The sequence below is a fragment of the Acytostelium subglobosum genome, assembly GCF_000787575.1.
Source record: "Acytostelium subglobosum LB1 DNA, scaffold: scaffold15, whole genome shotgun sequence".
NCBI classification, from domain to species: domain Eukaryota; phylum Evosea; class Eumycetozoa; order Acytosteliales; family Acytosteliaceae; genus Acytostelium; species Acytostelium subglobosum.
This window is the reverse complement of record NW_012236518.1, coordinates 469,498-488,368: the sequence shown is the minus strand read 5'-3', so window position 1 is coordinate 488,368 and position 18,871 is coordinate 469,498. Positions and strand designations below refer to the sequence as shown.

General features: G+C 44.0%; 6 protein-coding genes across 6 annotated transcripts; 3 read left to right on the top strand and 3 right to left on the bottom strand.

The window, feature by feature from the left end:
• Positions 1 to 1,558: 1,558 nt before the first annotated feature.
• SAMD00019534_075690 (hypothetical protein) lies at positions 1,559 to 3,729 on the top strand (the record flags this gene model as incomplete). The annotated part of the gene is made up of 2 exons (XM_012897266.1): positions 1,559 to 2,439; positions 2,535 to 3,729. 2 exons carry the CDS (start codon positions 1,559 to 1,561, stop codon positions 3,727 to 3,729), a joined length of 2,076 nt encoding a protein of 691 aa, XP_012752720.1.
• Positions 3,730 to 5,842: 2,113 nt separating this feature from the next.
• On the top strand, positions 5,843 to 7,563 carry SAMD00019534_075680 (hypothetical protein; the record flags this gene model as incomplete). Its single annotated transcript, XM_012897265.1, has 3 exons — positions 5,843 to 5,977; positions 6,045 to 7,155; positions 7,232 to 7,563. The coding sequence occupies 3 exons, from the start codon at positions 5,843 to 5,845 to the stop codon at positions 7,561 to 7,563; spliced, it is 1,578 nt and encodes a 525-aa protein (XP_012752719.1).
• A 100-nt stretch (positions 7,564 to 7,663) lies between these two features.
• On the bottom strand, positions 7,664 to 8,677 carry SAMD00019534_075670 (hypothetical protein; the record flags this gene model as incomplete). The annotated part of the gene is made up of 3 exons (XM_012897264.1): positions 7,664 to 7,890; positions 7,964 to 8,520; positions 8,598 to 8,677. 3 exons carry the CDS (start codon positions 8,675 to 8,677, stop codon positions 7,664 to 7,666), a joined length of 864 nt encoding a protein of 287 aa, XP_012752718.1.
• Positions 8,678 to 9,349: 672 nt separating this feature from the next.
• SAMD00019534_075660 (hypothetical protein) lies at positions 9,350 to 9,997 on the top strand (the record flags this gene model as incomplete). The annotated part of the gene is made up of 2 exons (XM_012897263.1): positions 9,350 to 9,402; positions 9,469 to 9,997. The coding sequence occupies 2 exons, from the start codon at positions 9,350 to 9,352 to the stop codon at positions 9,995 to 9,997; spliced, it is 582 nt and encodes a 193-aa protein (XP_012752717.1).
• Positions 9,998 to 10,090: 93 nt separating this feature from the next.
• SAMD00019534_075650 (hypothetical protein) lies at positions 10,091 to 12,731 on the bottom strand (the record flags this gene model as incomplete). The annotated part of the gene is made up of 7 exons (XM_012897262.1): positions 10,091 to 10,654; positions 10,741 to 10,986; positions 11,070 to 11,092; positions 11,183 to 11,434; positions 11,542 to 12,189; positions 12,303 to 12,381; positions 12,477 to 12,731. The coding sequence occupies 7 exons, from the start codon at positions 12,729 to 12,731 to the stop codon at positions 10,091 to 10,093; spliced, it is 2,067 nt and encodes a 688-aa protein (XP_012752716.1).
• A 959-nt stretch (positions 12,732 to 13,690) lies between these two features.
• SAMD00019534_075640 (hypothetical protein) lies at positions 13,691 to 17,959 on the bottom strand (the record flags this gene model as incomplete). Its single annotated transcript, XM_012897261.1, has 8 exons — positions 13,691 to 14,125; positions 14,281 to 14,464; positions 14,540 to 14,820; positions 14,897 to 14,988; positions 15,064 to 15,205; positions 15,273 to 16,847; positions 16,922 to 17,270; positions 17,331 to 17,959. 8 exons carry the CDS (start codon positions 17,957 to 17,959, stop codon positions 13,691 to 13,693), a joined length of 3,687 nt encoding a protein of 1,228 aa, XP_012752715.1.
• Between the last annotated feature and the right edge of the window lie 912 nt (positions 17,960 to 18,871).

The window sequence follows — 18,871 nt, the reverse complement described above, 5'->3', positions numbered from 1 at the left end:
AACAACCAACACATACCCACCGACAGCCCGTCCTTTGTACCCCCACCATGCAATCCATCAATCCACCAATCCATCCTTCCATCCCCACTTCACTCAACTCAATATTGCCATTCCAACAACAAATTTGTTTGAACAGATGAGCTCAGCATCACATGGTTAACGGTGATGTTTGATCTTGTTCTTGTTCTTGTTCAAGTGAGTGGTTGTATGAGTGGTTGTGTGACCAGTCAATCCAATCCAATCCAAACCGTGTGTGGCATCAATGTGAAGCGTATACTGGTCAACGATCATTCATTCATTCATTCATTCTCACTCATTCCAGTTCAATAACAACAACAACTCCAACTCCAATCCGATCCAATTCAACACATTCAATTTCCTTTTCAACAACAAAGTTATTATTACACATTGCTTGATTGATTGATTACCAAGGGTACGGTATCAGGAAACACAAACATCCATCCTTCTTCTTCTTCATCCTGAAGACAACTTGATCAGCAGCCTTCATCCATCATCCATCCATACGTCCATCATATGTTCAATCATTCATATACAACCCTTCCATAGTCACTTCACGCATCCATCCCCAATCAAATATAACGACTATTGTTCAGTACCAGCACATCGACATTTAATCTTAGCCTCCAAATATCTCGAGTCGAGGCTTGTTTGCTTGTCCACGTGCAGTTTTTATTACAAGATAGATAGAGACCTTCCATCTTTGTATTGGGCGCCCAAACCCAGAGCCAAAAGTTACAAGACTGGTCAGTTGGTGCTTGATTGAGTCGTTCATCACACCACACACACTATCACACACTTCATTTCGCTTCCCTTCATCACACTCACTAACACATCAACAACCCAATGCCATCTGTTGTTTCCATTCACACATCAGCTGCCATCTACACCACACTCATCTTGTAAAGGGGCACTACCCCCTCATGTTCACACTCTCTGTCACACCATTCAAATCTAATCACCATTATTCTCCTTTTTTATTCAACCATCTCACCAAACAAGCAATACATACACACACACATTCACACAAGTCATCTCTCTCTCAACCTTTAGTTCTCTCTCATTCATTCGCACACAAACACCAACACACACACATGTTTAATACCATTCATTCACACACACAACTCAACTCCATTCAATTCACATTCACACTTCTCTCTCACTCACTCAAATACACAAATAGAGAGAGAGACAAACAAACAAACAACATCTCACAATATTGCAACAACGCAGCATTGTTAACTAACTAACTCAATTCTTTCATTCATTCATTCAACATTCATATCTATCTCATAATCATAACAATCAATAATAATCAATAATTATTATTATAGGCAGACTGATAACCATCTGCCAAACAAACACAGACTAACAGGAAAGAGAGAGGATATAGTAGACAGTAACAAGACAGTTTGAAATAATAATATATATTACAACAAGATTATAGGAACAAATGAACAGTAGCAGCTAATAGTACAACGCTCGCTTTCAATATATATTTATATATCTATCTATCTATTTATAATACATAATAACAACAATGCAAAAGGTCTATCCTGCTAGCATCCCTTCATTGGGAAGGCCATTGCACCACATTAGCCCAATACACAGTCACCAGCAACAACAGCAGCAACTACAACAACGCTCACAGCCACCAACTGGTTATTTAACAGGATTAGAGCTTTACCCTCAATGGGGTCTTCCAATACGACAACCGGATCCACAACAGGTGTACCAATTCTTCAACAACAACAGACAACATGTTCAATTTGTTCAGCAGCAACAACAGCCGCAGCAGCAGCAGCCCCAACAGCAGCCTCAACAACAACAAACTGGAGTTCTTGTAATTGACACCACCATCAGCCACAACAACAACAACAGTGGCAGCAACAAGAAGCTCAAGACTCACAATGAGTCCTCTTCCTCTCCGGTCCAGGACAAGGAGTCACAGTTGGCCAACATTTTGAACCCAACATTTGACAATAGTCTGCCAAACTTTAGCCAATTTGAGTTGAAGCGACCACGTCCACAGCAGCCGTCGCAACAACAGGCACAGGCACAGGCACCTCAACAACAGGCACAGCCACAACAACAGCAACAGAAGTCGCCAACTCATACTTCGTCACTTCCAATAATGATCATCAAGGATGGCAGCTCAAACAGTCGATCAATTCTGAACAGCACCAACTCTGTCAACGACTCATTCTCACCTTGCTCGTCCATGCCATCGTCTCCCATCGACCAACAGGTCGGCTCGCCCGGCAACAACATGTTAGCCAGCAAGCAGATCATGTTCCAATGGATGCAAGAGTTGGCCAACCTCAAGAAGCGCGAGTCATTCCTCTTGGAGAACTTGAAGCACTACTCTGATGACTCTGACGATCAAACCGATGCATCACCATCGTCGTCCCCATCTGAAAGGTAAGATTGGTCAATCATTCATTCAATCAACGACAATGTTATTAATATCTAATCCCTCAATCAGAATGACTCCTCCAATCATTGCTATCAGCCAGCAACCTCAGGACGTGGTCATCTGCCACCGCTACATCCAGCCATCGCCATCGTTGGCTGTCGACAGGGAGATCCCTCGCCAAGTCCATTGGCGCCTTGTCGGTTGGTGTCTCGTTGATCTACTCATCCACGTCCAAGCCTGTCACACCCAAGCAGACAGAGGACCGCCAGGAGGTACTCCAAGGTGTGCTCAGTCAAGACGTCGATCGCAACGGCGTTGTCTCATTCAGCAAGCTCAAGGTGAGCGAGGTGTCCTCCAAGCATCTCCATCAATCATTCAGCCTCACCTTCACCCTGACCGAGACCATGCCCGACGGCCGATCCCATGTGATCACTCAGATCGTCTCCTCTCCATTCCACGTCTTGTCACGCTCCAACAAGCGCAAGAAGGAAGACGATCAGTCGGCCATCGACTCGGATCCCCAAGAGCCCTCGTCGCCCTCACACAACAAGTCCTCGCCAGGCAGCTACTCCTCGCCATCGTCACCATCCTCGCCATTCCAGTCGCAGTTCTTGCCAGGTGCCGTTGTGGTCGCTTCATCCAATGACGACCACGCCACCACATCAATGGTGCCATCCAGCGGATCGTCCTCCTCCACCACAACCGACCAGAACAACTACATTGACATCACTGAGTTGTTGGTCCTGCCACAGAAGGAAGCCGCCACCAAGCTTGGCATCTCTGAGTCCATGCTCTGCAAGCGCTTCAAGGAGTGCACCAGGAGAAAGTGGCCATATCGCTATCTGCGCAAGATCGACAAGGTCATCAAGATCTTGTCCTTCCAGAACGGCACTGAGATCCCCAAGGAGGACCGTGAGAAGCTTGACAAGCTCATGCAGGAACGTGAGGAGTGCCTCCGTCCCGTCAAGATCAGGATCACCGGCTGTCTCGAGAAGGATGACGACTCGAGCTCACCCACCGCCTGGTTCAAACAAGCCGTTGCCACGGTCAAGGCGAGTGGTTCATCCAACCAACTCGTCCCCCAGACGCCACAGAACAAGTGCGCCGCCCGCCTCCTCAATGATGATTCATCATCCGAGGCCGCCGCCACCCTTCTGTCTGGCAGTCAGTCCGTCGACAAGATGCACCTCGTTGTACCTGTCACCTCCCTTCATGCTGCTCACAAGGGAGATGCCACAGGCAGCTTGGAGAATATCTTGGAGACATTGGAGATGTTGAAACATACACGCCAGTAAGTGCGCACACACAATTAATTGTGTCCGCCATGGCCGACATGTGTTGCTCGCAGTTCACGAACTGCAGCAATGAATCAATCATCCATCCATCCATCATTATCATCATAATATCCCCCCTATTACTATTATTATTATCACACATAATATCAGTATACAACAACAACAACAAACTATATCACTACCTACCACCACTCAACAACCATTGTGGTGTCGAATATCGACACTACAACTCTCATCTATGCCTCGACATAGATTGAATCCAATGGAAGAACAGGTTAATGGAAAATCTATTTGTCTTAATTCTGCCATATAGTTTCAATCGACATCAAGGTTTCGATTGTACGATATATTATATATCGCACATCAACGACACCCTCCACGTCAGCTCCCCCTCACCCAACCCAACCCCCAGCCAAGGTCCTGATTGCATCAATCAATCCAGGCCTGGTATGTAAATTTATCAAAGTGTTATCCAATCCAAATCCAATCCAATCAATCAACCAACACCAATCAGTCAATCAGTCAATCACCAACAATCACCAATCAGCTTGTTTTAGAAAATAGTTATGTATTTATTCACATCAATCGATATACATATTATATAACATGATAGAAGTTCTTATCTTGGCTCCATCACAACCACGCCAATCTGGAGAAGAAGAAGAAGAAGAAGAGACCACCCGCCAATGCCACCTCAACTCAACCATCTCTTCAGCCCTCAACATCCCATCCAGTAACAACCTTACCAATCTCACTCGACTATTCATCCAGCACCAACACAAACATATACCCACACCACTCGAATAACTATGCAACCAACTCGCCATAGACATGCAATAATGCATGTCTATTGCACTTGGTAGAACCACTGTTGATTTTGTTGTAACGAAACTACAACCAGCGGTTCTATTTGGCTAGTACCAGAGTCGTCAAGACCTTACCGAGCCCCATAGTCATATCTTTTGATAGCCTCAACTCATACTCGCACTCGCATCATCGTCCCTGGACAACCAGTCCAGTCCCGTCCACCCAACGAATGCGACAGTCCAGTCAATCCAATCGCGCCGCCAGCCATCGCCCTCGCCCCATCCAGCCAGGCACTCGCGCGTGCGCAACATATAGAAGCTATCTCGCCATTCAAATTGTTTCAATGCTTACGAAGGAGCATTGCAACCATTTGGATCGGTCGAACTTGATACAAGTAGAAGAATACGACCATCGGAGGAAGTAACAATTGCCGCTCATACTTCCCATTGTGCTCTATTGCCATCCCGAAAATAGTACGGATACCAATAGCGTGCATCAAGTGAACCCACTCCAACCTCGTCGAATAAGAATAATCATCTGTCATATACTCCATATCATTTGGTATAACAATAAACTACCATAACAACAAACATACAAATGGGACATCTGTCAATCAATCAATCAAGGAAGCTAAGTTGAACACGTGATCACGGCTTTTTGTAAATTAATTAATGTCAGAACTCGTTCACATGTTCTCCGCCTACCCACAGCCCGATAAAAGCCCAGTTAGTGCCAATGGCAAAAACAACGATGCCTGGCATTGATACATCACGAATATGTCATGAGTTCATTTTGTTGTTGGTATTGATTAGTTGTACACATTTACGACGACGACGACGACTATTGACGATATTAACTTGTTCGCTAAACGACGAACATTACATAGAGCATTCTTCTTCTTGACACCACCAACCTGCCCGCACAGTCCTGATCAACCTCAAGATACCGCCCCCTTGATTCAATTCAATTCACCCCTTTGCTCATATATCCCGCCTCATTCCTCTTCTACACACTATACTATACCTTGTAGAGGCCACCCCCTGACTCACTCACGACTACTACTACACCCTAACTCAAACTAAGCCAATCACTCTTTATCACATTTGCTTTGATATCCTCCCCTTACTCGTGCGCCACTCCTGAACGGAAGAACATCAGTCAGTACGATCCAACAACAAGAACAACAACAACCAACTTCACCGACGATTGAACTCATTTGTTTGATGATCTTCCTTTAACTCTTCCTACTCCTACACCTGGAAACTCACGAACCATACCTTACTGCCAGCCCGCCATCCAGCCAAAGATGACCTACAACCATAACGTCTACCAAGCACAACTGCCAGGCCCTGAAGAGGACATAGCAGTTGAGTCCGATGACTACCAGAAGACCAGCCATGGCAAGGTTCAATGCACTGATAGTATACTGGAAGCCGAAGGAGTAAGTTTGAGTTTGTTGTTGGAGAAGAAGATGTCACATGACCAACATCACTCACACAAACTTCCAGAAATTCCTCCACTTTAGAACTCTTTGGGCATTCACCGGTCCTGGATTCTTGATGAGCATCGCCTATTTGGACCCGGGCAACCTTGAGTCTGATATACAAGCTGGCGCTGCTGGTGGGTACCAACTGCTTTGGGTCCTACTCTGGAGTACGATAGTCGGTCTTTGGCTTCAAATGTTGGCCTCCCGTCTTGGTACTGTCACTGGTATGCATCTGGCTGAGCACTGTCGTCAACACTACCCAAGGACTGCACGTATCCTCCTGTGGATCATGACTGAGCTTGCCATCATAGGATCCGATATCCAAGAGGTCATCGGTACATCCATCGCCATCAACATTCTGTCCAACGGCCATATCCCACTTTGGGCTGGTGTGTTGATCACTGCCGCCGACACTTTCACTTTCCTCATGCTAGAGAACTATGGTATCCGAAAGCTTGAGGCCTTCTTCTGCAGTCTGATAGCCATCATGGGCATCACGTTTGCCATCGAGTATGGCATCAGCAAGCCTGATCAGCTCAAGGTGCTTGAAGGTTGCATCATTCCGATGGTATCCAAACAGAACGTAACCATGGCCGTTGGTATCCTGGGCGCGGTCATCATGCCACACAACATCTATCTGCACTCTGCATTGGTCCAGTCTCGTGACTTTGACCGTTCAGACAAGCGCCAGATTCGTATTGCCAACAAGTACTTTGGTATCGAGAGTGCAATCGCCCTATTCATCTCATTCATTCTCAACCTTCTGGTCGTCTCGCTCTTTGCCGTGGGCTTCCAGGGTGTTGACAACATTGGTCTTTCGTCCGCTGCCACCTTCCTCGGTGAGAAGTATGGCCAGTTTGCTAAATATATTTGGGCCGTCGGACTGCTGGCAGCAGGCCAATGCTCTACAATGACAGGTACCTATGCCGGTCAGTTTGTTATGGAGGGTTTCTTGAACCTCAAGATCAGACCATGGAAGCGACTCCTCATCACTCGTTGTTCGGCCATCGTTCCAGCCATCTGTGTTGCCATCCTTTCACAAAACCATCTTGACTCACTTGACGAGTGGCTGAACGTTCTCCAAAGTGTCCAACTCCCATTTGCCATCCTTCCAGTTCTCTACTTCACATCAAGTAAGTAGTATTCAATCAAATCAATCATGGTACATAATACTAATCCATGGATACTAACACTCATTCAATCAATTAGGAGCGGATGTGATGGGAGAGGAATTTAAGAACCATTGGCTCAACAATATATTTGTTAGAGTCCTGTCCGTACTTATTATTGGTATCAACATCTACTTGATTGTTCAGGCAACTATCCAGTTGTCAACGGCATGGTGGATGATCACTATCCTGGTCATAGGATTCCTATTCTACTTTGCATTTATTATATACTTGGCACTTGGTCCAAGAAAGTCAGCTGAGCTGGCGCAGAGAGCCCGCGCTCTATTTGGAGTCAGTAGTGTTGGTCAGGACTCATCCTACGATCGTCTTGATGAGACATCCTCTCCAATCACCATCAACTCCACAATTTAATTAATTATATCAATCACAAGCATGCATTGCAATGTAATAAAACTTCCTCCTCCTCTTCTTTCCTAATCTATTCAATTATTATTATCTTTAATGATTATGATCATGGAATTACCTTGTCCAGTGCCTTCATTGTCATCTCGTACACTGTAAACATGGCAGCATTTGCTGGGAATGCACGCATGACTGTTAAGACATATCCACGATAGAGTCCACGTATTCCATCCTTTTGATAAATCTTCTTGAGTGTTGCCAACAGTGATGGTGTTGGTCCATTATCACTCACTTGTATACTTGACTTGGCTACATCAGCTGGATAGAATATACTCCCTATTTTGATTGTTTGGTGTCAGCGATTGGAATGTTTCCATGATTGATTGAATGAATGAATGAATGAACTTACAATATGCAATACCTCCAATGCCTCCAGACAATATAAGGTAACGAAGTGGAAGGTCTTCTTGACCAGTTTTGGTCCTAAAGTATCGTTTGAGACCTTCATATACACCAAAGAATGCCATGTTGCCAGGGATTTCACGCGCCAGTGTTGGAATGATACCTCTGTAGAGACCTGTCACACCATCCTCCTTCAATACCTTGACAAAGCAATCGAATGTGCCTTTGTACTTGGGTGGACCAGTCGTCTGGACTTGCAGACGACATTTGATCAGCTCGACAGGCGTCAGAACGAATGTCGCGGCAAAGCCAGCACTCGCACCACATAAACTATATTGCCACAACTCCAAAGGCTTGTTTGGGTCCTTCTGGAGCAACTTCTTCATTTGTCCGTAGCCAACAAAGAGTACGGCAGTCTCAAACATCATTCCAAACAAAGGGCTCGTCACACCCTTGTATAAAGCCGATGCGCCTTCCTTCTCTACAGTGTTCTTCAAGCATTCAATCATGCCCAACTTCGTTGTCGATGTCTGTAGACGCACTCTCAGCGTGTCAAAGGGGTGCCTTTATATGATGTGATTCATTCATAGATGGTTAATGACTGTATTGTTGATTGATTGATTGATGGGTCGTGAACATACCCTGTGAATAGACATGCAGCGCCAGCAACTGTTCCAGCTACACTATCTTTGATACCTTGTGATGCTGCTGAACCTGTCATATCTGTATGAAGTTGATAAGATGTTAAATATTATATTAGATTAATGATTACAACTACAAATACTGCAATTGGTCCACTTTAAAGCGTAAGATCATCGTCATTCACACCCCTGGTGATGTTGTTGTCAAGTTAGTTCTGAAACGAGTGAACCCTCCACAACCCATAAACGTTAGTTCAATTTGAGAGTTGTGAGCAAAGACAACCCTGGCACATCTGGGCAGATCTAATAAAATATTGTTACTAATAATTAATTATAATAAAGTAGTTATCAATATTAAGTAGGTGTTATTACTAATACTATTGTTGATGAGTATCACCATAGTGTAGTTGATGATGATGGTCTTCGAATGCCCAACAACAAGTCTTCGAAAGCTGTGTGTACCCTTTCGAATTGTTTAGACACCCCACATTCGAATTGTTCGAACATTGGTTGACCATTGACCATTCTTAGTTCTAATTATAATTATCCAAATATCTCTCTGTTCAAACAACTACTAACTCCTACTTTAGAATAAGAATCAGATATTATTACTTTATTCTTAAATCGATAATATGATTCTAAGCCCTCTATAAATATACAGCCTGTTCATCACTCTCTATATCATAATCATAATAATAATAATAATAATAACAAACAACAAATATATAACTAAACTAAACAAACTAATAATAATGTCCATTACTGATATTAAGAGAGCACTTATTGTAGTTGATGTACAGAATGAGTATGTTGACGGTGGATTGAAGATCCAGTATCCTGATATCAATCTATCTTTAAATAATATTGGAAGAACTATTGATGCTTCAAAGTCTGCTGGTATTCCTGTTGTGGCCGTCCAACATTTCTTCCCAAGTACCTTCCCAGTGTTTGCCCCCGATACACATGGAGTTGAACTACATCCTGTTGTTACCTCACGTGGCTACGACCATCTTGTAAAGAAGGGCAAGGCCAGCAGCTTCGTTGACACCGACCTCAAGGAGTACCTTCTGTCCAAGGGTGTCAACACAATCACCATCGTTGGATACATGACACATAACTGCAACACGGCCACTGCTCTACAAGCTGCCCATGAAGGTCTGTTCAATGTTGAGTTCATCTCTGATGCCTCTGGTTCATTGCCATACTCCAACTCTGCTGGATCTGCCACCGCTGAGGAGATCCACCGTGCCTTCACCGTTGTCCTACACTCTGCCTTTGCTGCCGTCATCACCACCGACCAATGGTTGTCCCTTGTCAGCTCCAAGCAAGCTGCCAAACCAGGAAACATCGTCGAGTCATACATGCAAGGAATGGCATTAGCATCCGGTTCAAGGAAGTAACTCGATTGATCGATAGATTGATTGATCGTGATGGTTTGTTTGAATAAATAAGTATTAAGGCATTGCCAATGAGCTTGCCCTGTTTAATTTAATTTAATCGTCTTGATGGCTACTGCTGCTGCTACTGCTGCTGTCGCTGTCACTATCACTGTCGCTGTGGTGAATGTCGATGGCGTTGTTGTTGTTGCTGTTGTTGTTGTCGTTGTTGTCCAATACTATGGATGATGCTGTTGGGTCTACATTTAAAATAACTTGACTATTGTTGTTGTTGTTGTTGTTTGGATCATTGATTGGAGTCGAGCTGCTACCTAGATCTAGATCTGGAACGCTTATGATTGCCGAGGTGCCGTTGATTGAGTTGTTGTCGAGACTGGAGAGCTCGATGGCATCGTCGCGATGTGCCTGAGATTCGATGCGGTGTTGGTTCATGATCTTGACAATCATCTCCTTGTTCCTCTCTTGCTGTGCCTTTAGCCATTCGCTCGAACTTGATATCACTCCACTACTGATTTGTGATGATGTCGTAGGTTTGGTTGATGACGATGACTCTGACGACGTTGACTTTGATCTACTACCGCTTCCCCTGAACTCCAAATACTTGTTGGCAAAGTATATAAATATCTTTGATTGACGTGCCAGTCTCTTGTTGGCAGGGTCCTAGGGTGGGGGTGGAATAGTTCCAGTGAGTGATTGTATGATTGGTTGATGGAATGATTCCAAATCAGGAATGGGAATAAACTTACAGTCATCATTGAAAGGAAACCAATCAGACCAAATCCACCAAAGAATATTGCGGTGGACATCTTGAGCTTGAAGTCTGGTGTGTAGAGATGGCAGAAAGAGATGTCGTCCTGATGTTTGGAGATACATAATAACCAATCGACGATCAACTTGATATACTCTTTCGATCTGCCATTCGAGTAGAACAGGAAGAATGTAACAAATGCCGAAGCGACAAATATGTAACACATCATTCCAAGCATTCTCAGCTATATTGTTTGATTGATTAGATGGATGGAGTTAGTGAGCGATTGGGATAGTTCCAGTGATTCATTGATTGTTGATTACATACATTAAACTTGAGCATCTTCTTATCTGTGTGCATGCGCAGAAGTATGGCCATTGATTGAATGATTGTGTGTGAGTGAGTGTGATTGGGATAGTTCCATTGAGTGATTGACATACCTTTGACTACGTTGTAGATCTTGAATACTCGGAAGATTACGTAGGTGACAAAGTAGAGAATGAGTACTAGACATATCCAGAATGGTACGAGGAATGATACATATTGGTAAACGTTTCCATCACTATTAAGTATCCAACATCCATTGGAACTAAGTATTGCTCCAACCTTGTTGAACATCAAAGGTATAGTGGACAACAATATAATGAATCCCCAAACAAAGAACTTGAATATATTGAAATGTTTGATCTTCTCTGTTGTTGGTTTGGATTGATGGATGGATGGATGGATGGATTAGTCAGTCACATGATTGATTGATTGATTGATTGATTGATTGAGTGGGTGAGTGAGTCAGACTTACGTATCTTGGTCGAGTTGTAAGCATCATAGGAAATGATTGTCCACCAAATGATTGAGGCCAATGCACCAATTTGGTAGAAGAGATAGCCAATGCCACAGTCTGCCTCTTTGGTGCCAAGCTTGTATCGTCCTGGAGGTCCAGCGCATGCGAATTGCTCCTGACGCGGATTCATCATGAACGAGCCAATCGATATCATCATGGTGGACAGAGAGAAGTAGAAGATGATCTCCATTCTATAGTTGAGCTTATTGGACACCAGCGCAAAGAAGAGCAGTGTCAAGACCGAGCCGACGAATGACACAGAGTTCATCACCACGTTGGTGATGTGCACGATGCGTCCCTCATCGGGAGAGAACACCATCGACGGACACGGCAGCGCACAACCCTTGTCATCGATAACAAAGTAGAGTCCCTCTTTACGTTCCTCTGGCGATACCATGACCAGTGGCTTCAGGCAGGTGGCGTTGGGGCGCACACCGCCCACCACCACGTCGCATTGGATTGGCGTTATCCAAGGTCCACCATAGTCTCGCAGTTCAAACAATGTTGATTGATTGGTGAATGTCGGGGTACCATGACTATCTGAACTGCAATTGATTGGTACATTATTCGCTTTGAACACATCATAGCATGATGTATTCAGTGATACTATGTTTGATTGATTGGAATGGGTGAGTGGAGGTGGGTGGGATGGTTCCAGGGGTCGGGGGTCAGTTCAGGTCAAGGTAAGTTCGTGATCAATCGTCAAGAGGAGTATTTACCGCACTCTGATAGGCATGCTGATGAGGGTAATTTGATTATCGGTGATGTTGTGTTGATGGTGTTACATTGTCTGAATGCCTGGATTTGATATATTGATTGATTGATTGAGTGGGGAGGGGCGAGGGTTAGGTGATGGTCTTGGCACATCTCATCATCAGGTCCTGAGTACTTACAATCAAACAGGTGATTGGAATGGCAACATCGGAACAAGATAGTGGTGTGAATGAAAGTAGAGTGATTGCGTTTGTGACGTTGGTCTCGATTTCCGATTGATTGGTTCCATATGGAAGGTATATAGAGTCGTATGGTAGATATGGCTTGCACTTTGAGTTTGGATCCAGTTGTTCACAAGTGGCACCAAAGTCAATTGGTAACTGTTGTGCACTTGTTTGAGTGATCATCATCGTCATCGACATGGTCATCACCATCAAAACAAAAACCAACACTTTTAATAGTGTAGCCATATTTTATAATATATTATTATCTCTGTATCACTGTATCTGTATATTATATATAATATTATTTGTATGATGGACTTAGTAATACAGTAGTTGTAATAATATTGATTACTTTACTATTACTGAGTGTCGCCAAGATCATCAATGATTGGGGGATCTGGTATGGACCTAGGACCCAATCCAATGCGACCCTGATCAAAGTTAGCGCCCTGCCCATCGTCAGACTATTGGTCTTCTCCCTAACGAGAGATTGATCAATCAGATTTCGTATTCACACACCATCAACAACCAGTCAAATCGATCATCATTATCACACACACTCATTCAAACACACAATCACACAAACAAACAAACAAACACACACAATTCATCTTTGCAACCACCGACTGATGTGAAGGTCTCTGCAGAGAACCTTGAGATAAAAATACCAAGGGCTTGAGATGGCCCTCGTGCTGGGGCTATTTGCGTGGTGTCCAAGAACAAGCAAAGTATAAATCCATCAACGCAGACACACATTACTTTTTGTTCATGGTTCGTCTTGTTGTGTTGTCCAACGCATTGTTCCAGGACTTGGGTATCTCTGAAACATGTGACACTTTGACTTGCACCACCACAAAGCAACGTTTACAACTTGTTTGCTTTTGATCACCGGGTATGGGCATGCGTGTGTCACTTTTGATCAATTTATTCATCGAGGAATCAAACTGCAACACGTGCTCTCGTGTGGGTCTTGCCTCTCATGAATGACTGGCCCGTTGAGTACGGATTCGTGTTTAATAATAGGCACAGCATGCCCTGTTGTTGGGCCATAGCACTGTCTAAGGTTCCATCTGGGTCAAGACACCCAATGGTCGATTAATGAGTGATACGCACCCATCACATTGATCGATCATGGTTCAACAACAACTAGGAACCCAACACTTTTTTCCCTAGTTGGATGTAGTGTTGGTGGGTATGAAGGACTCACAGAGTGATTCAAGTAACGCCCTAGTGCGGTCCCTCTCGGCCATCAGTTCCATGTGTTTGACCTTATCCGTGTAGGTCAACGGTTGATTGATATCTGTCACCACGTTGGTGGAGGATGTGACACGCGAATCCGCCAACATCGTCTTGATCATCTCCAACTGGACTTCCTCTGGCAGCAAGAGGAACTGTGACACCATATCTCCATCAATGATTGACTGCATCTCGACAAGTCCACAACGATACATGGCATGGTCGTTGCCCAACAGTGGCTGCGTCAATTTGAACAGACATAAAATATCCGTCAACATGCTCAGTATAAGATACTCTCGTTTGGTGATTCTGCTGATCGAATAAATGCCACCAAGCATACCAGAGCAAATCAAGTGATTGTTGTCAACCTATTATTTGGTGTAGGTTGTGTGCGTGTATGATTGGGGAGGAGTAGCCAGGTGGAGGTGGTTCGTCAGTATGGCATGGTTGGCGATCCAATCAATCAATCGAATCAATCAATCATATCAAACAATCCAATCCTGTCAATCTTAACATAACTTACCTTGAGTAGTTTGGTACATGACTCACTGATGAAGTAGCTGGCCACAGTGTTCAATGTATGAACACCTTGTTGTTGTTCGTCATCACCATAGGCCATAACAGTGAAGTTACCATATCGATCAATTGCTGCAAAACAATCATCAGACATGAATTGACAACTTGATGTCAACATTGGTGTCCTTTGACTGGAACATATTGTAGTCGATTGGATTGAGTGAGTGAGTGAGTCAGTCATGAATGAATGAATGGGTTATACTTACTGTCTCTTCTTTACACATGTTCTTGCTTTCTTGTCATACTCGTAGACTTCCAATCCTTTGCGGGGCGTCGCCAGTAGTATCCTACGATGTTGATAGGTAATGTCTACCACAGAGTTGAGATAGGGTATATTGATGGTAGACTCCATATTACTAAAGTTATTATAGTCTACGATTGTTGTGTCCCTGGATGTAGACATTATAAAGTAACTATCCTCTAAAGGATGCATTGAATGAACTGCATCCGTAAGTGGTATCTTCTTAAAGTCAAGGCATCCAATTTCCTATATTATTGATTGATTGAATGTTAGTGATTGGAATGGTTCCGCGAGTGGACTGAACTTGAGGTGAGATATATACATTATCCATCAATGATATGGACATGAAGTAGATGATACCGGCTTCATTTCCACCTTTTCCTCCAAACACTACCATGTTCTTTGACTTCCAAACTTGATAATAGTGATTGAATGAGCGTGGGTGAGTTGGTGATTGGAATGGTTCCATGATTGATCGGTTATAGTTACACTTGAGGAAGTTTGGAGTGCTAAGTTCATGCTTCTTTTGAATGATAACCTTCTTTGTATTTGGCTCCAGAAGTACTATCTCCTTGTCATATAGTATGGCCAGTACACCAAACTCTTTGATGAATACTAGTCGTCTTGGGTTCTAAATATGGATGTGATCAGTCAGTAGGATGATAGGATAGTTCCAGAGTTGTAGGATGTTCACATACTTGTAGATCCTGGGTCGGAAGTGGTGTGATTGATGTATTGTTGGAGAAGTCAATCGAGACCAGATTGATACCAACTGTTGGCTGCACTAGGGTCACTGTCGTGTCGTTATTGATGACACCACATGATACATCTTCAAAGGCGATCTTCTTGAATGTTGGATGACCCTTCATGAACGTGAGATAGTAGGTCTTGTTGGTCATGACCAGCGCACCATCATCCAGCGTCGTGCTCAGTTGAATATGTTGTTGCGACAGCTGCTTGCTGTAGGCATATATCGATTGGAATGGGTTGACATTGATGTTCTCCCATTCCCACTTGAGTAGTTGCCCCTCCTTGAAGCCGGCCACCACCTTGATGTGCGTGTCTCCCAGACGACACAACTTGATTGAGTGTGGCACGCTAACAAGATCGCTGACCTTGTACAATGTCGAGAGCGTCGCGTCCATGCGATTGATGTGTATCTCCCTCGTGTGCCATGTGCCAACCAGGAAGAGGTTGGACACCACGGCCTGCTCCTCCTTTGTGCAGTTGGCCAGAACGGTTGGGTTGGCCATCTCGAGGCACGAAATGTCGTGCTCATACAGGCGCTGAGCAGCCAGCTCAAACTGCCGGTTCGTAATGTTCAGCCGCAGATGAATGAGTGATTTGGAGCAGGAGATGATTATGTCGTTGCCTCGCGAGATCGCCTTGACAATGAATCCATGTTGCTCCTCATTTGGCATCCAGTCAATGAAGTCTCGCGAACTGACGAAGCGTACGCGACTCGATGTCACCTGGAGATAGCCAGAGGAGATAGTGTTGCTGTACAACGTGGACTCGTTGATCCTGAATTGATAGTCCATCGTGCTCTCTCTGATTGTGGCCACGTCGTCCAGTGTGAACACTCGAGTGATCTCGGCAAACTTGTCGCAGCCTACCACGATCAGCACCGACTTGGATTGCAGGCTGGTTGGGTAGCTCCACACGTCTGACGTGCGATCAATCTCGACGTAACCATAGTTGTTGATGGCCGGACAGTTCTCGAGCACCGACAGTGTGCCGTACATGTTGCCCCGGCTACTGCACATGTAGACCTGCATGAGGTCTGGAATCATGGATGAGGGTTCGGCGCTAAAGTCCACCACTGGCGCATAGTTGTTCTCCGTGGAGAAGTGTGTGGTGATCTTGCCATCAGCGGACACTTGTATCATCACTGAGGTATCCAAGTCACCGATCGCCAGTATATAATCGCGACGCAAGTCCACCAGATACTTGGTTTGATTGATTGGTTTGAGTTGTTCAATCATAATTGAGTGATGTCCAGATGTGCCAATGTCCATGTTGTCAATATCAATGTAATTGTTGTTGTTGTTGGCGTCATCGTCGCCAAATGTGAATGTTATCTTTAGGAAGTGTCCTTGTTCGGTGGAGAGCAGTAGTTGTTTGTTGTCATGTTTCCAACAATGTGATGTGACAATGTCATTTGAGTGCTCGTCATAGCGCGTTGGAATGGCCTTGTCTTTGAACAATGTTGTATTTACCAATGTTTGTATTTGATCACCTTTAATACCCATCATCACTATATGTTCATCTCTCTATTGTTGTTGTTGTGTGTTTGGAGGCGTTAGCATTGATTGATTGAATCGACCATGTTCCACAACAAACATACTGTGACAATGAGGAACTTGTTGGACGAGTGTGGAAGAGGGATGAACATGTCTGGACGGAGCTGTGTAGATTGTGAAGAGATACAGGTGGCAGTGGCATCAATGTGGCTGTATTGGTAGAGGTTGATGAATGTCTCTTTCTTTTGCTCAAAGGTGACGCACAGTATGCTGTGGGGGCGGTTGATATCGGTGGATGTTGTGAAGCCAATGGTAGTGATGGTGCCCTGATGTTCTATATCCTCACGCAAGTCCTTTGAGAACACAGCACTGGCGTATAATGGATTCTGACTGCGAAGCACAGGGAACAAAGACACCTTATTATTGCTGGCGGCCACAGCGACTACACGTCCACTATGAGTGAATGAGTGAAGGTGAGTGCGTGATGTGAATGATTGATTGATTGATGCTTACCATGTGGATACAACGATGCGACTGCCTAATGCTTTGGTGTCTTTGATCGTGAGGGATGGCGAGGGCGGAGCAATTTGAAGTTGTTGGAGCGCTACCAACTGTTTGTGATCGTCTGACCATCCAAGGACAGAGAGATATCCCGAGTCCGAGGTGACCAGAATTAGGTCGCGTGATCTAGCTCGTCCGGGAAGTCTGTACTTGTCCGCCGATAGCAATGGCGATTGTTGGTCCTTGTTTTTGAATAATGAGTGCAATGTCTTGTTACCTCCACTGGCCAAGCTGAGATGAGGTGTCTTGTTGTTGGCCAGATTGTTATTGTTGTTATTGTTGTTATTGTTGGAGTCTATTGTGGATAGCATTGCTGGGTCAACAGTCAGTGTTGAGCGTAATGGTGGTAGTGTTGCAATGTCGCGAACAGTAGAGAAGAGGTAGGTCTCGTCCACAGTGTTCATTCTAGTCGTGCCAACCAACTCTTGTATCTGAATAGTATTTCCCTTGATTGCAATAACATTAGGTGGTTCATTCGGATTGTCATTGCGTCTAACATTAGCTGTAGTGACATGAGTAATTGTACAAGGCCTTGATACATTCTTGCAGAAGAAGTAGTTGTTGGAGTCTATTCCCGACATGATATATATCCTTTATATGCTTGTATGAGTTGATGTATATAGAGTATATATGTATATGTATGAAAATGATTATAAAGATCTGAATAGATCAAAGAATGAATGAAAGAGCACGAATGAAGTGATTACATTTCATTTGAGTGAACTTCCAAGTTGTCAACAGGTGGTAACTTGTTTCCGCACCCACTGGTAACATTGGTAACAACAACAACTCAGTTGATTAGGTGAATACAAAGTGGTAGGTAGGTAGGTGTGGATAGATGTAGATGTGTATGTGTAGTACATCATCATACATATTACAATGTAAAGATAGATAGAGATATAACAATGAAGTGTAGTAACTTAATTGTAATCTTGGTAACAACTATATTGTTGTTGAATTTGTTACAAGTATCAGCCAACTATAACTATAATAATAACAAATATATTAGGATACAGAATACGGACAGAATCGGTATATATATATTAGTTGGACATTGTTATAATACAGAGATATATTATCATCAAGTTCCATTCGGTACATCATCAACAAGTTATAGAATATTAAATAGTACAACGATTGAATGGTCATTGTTTGTTGATAATGATTGTAGGATTGAGTCTACAACAGAGTTGATATCTGTGTCCAACAATCATTATTATCAATCATCTTATGGAGAGTTCACGTCTGGGGTGTATCAAGTCACAGAGCAGATCAACCTGCCAATGAACTCATTGATGTATGGCACAGAGCTGGATGGAAGATGCAATGCTAGAGTGATTGCATACTTCCCAACCAGGACCTGCTTCACCAATCCCGAGCTCTACCATATGCCCACGACCATAGAGTGTCCTGGCCGCTCTGGCCGCATCTTCTACACTATCTACAACGACGCCGACTGTACAGAACAAGGTGCAAGGTTCATTCTTAGAGAG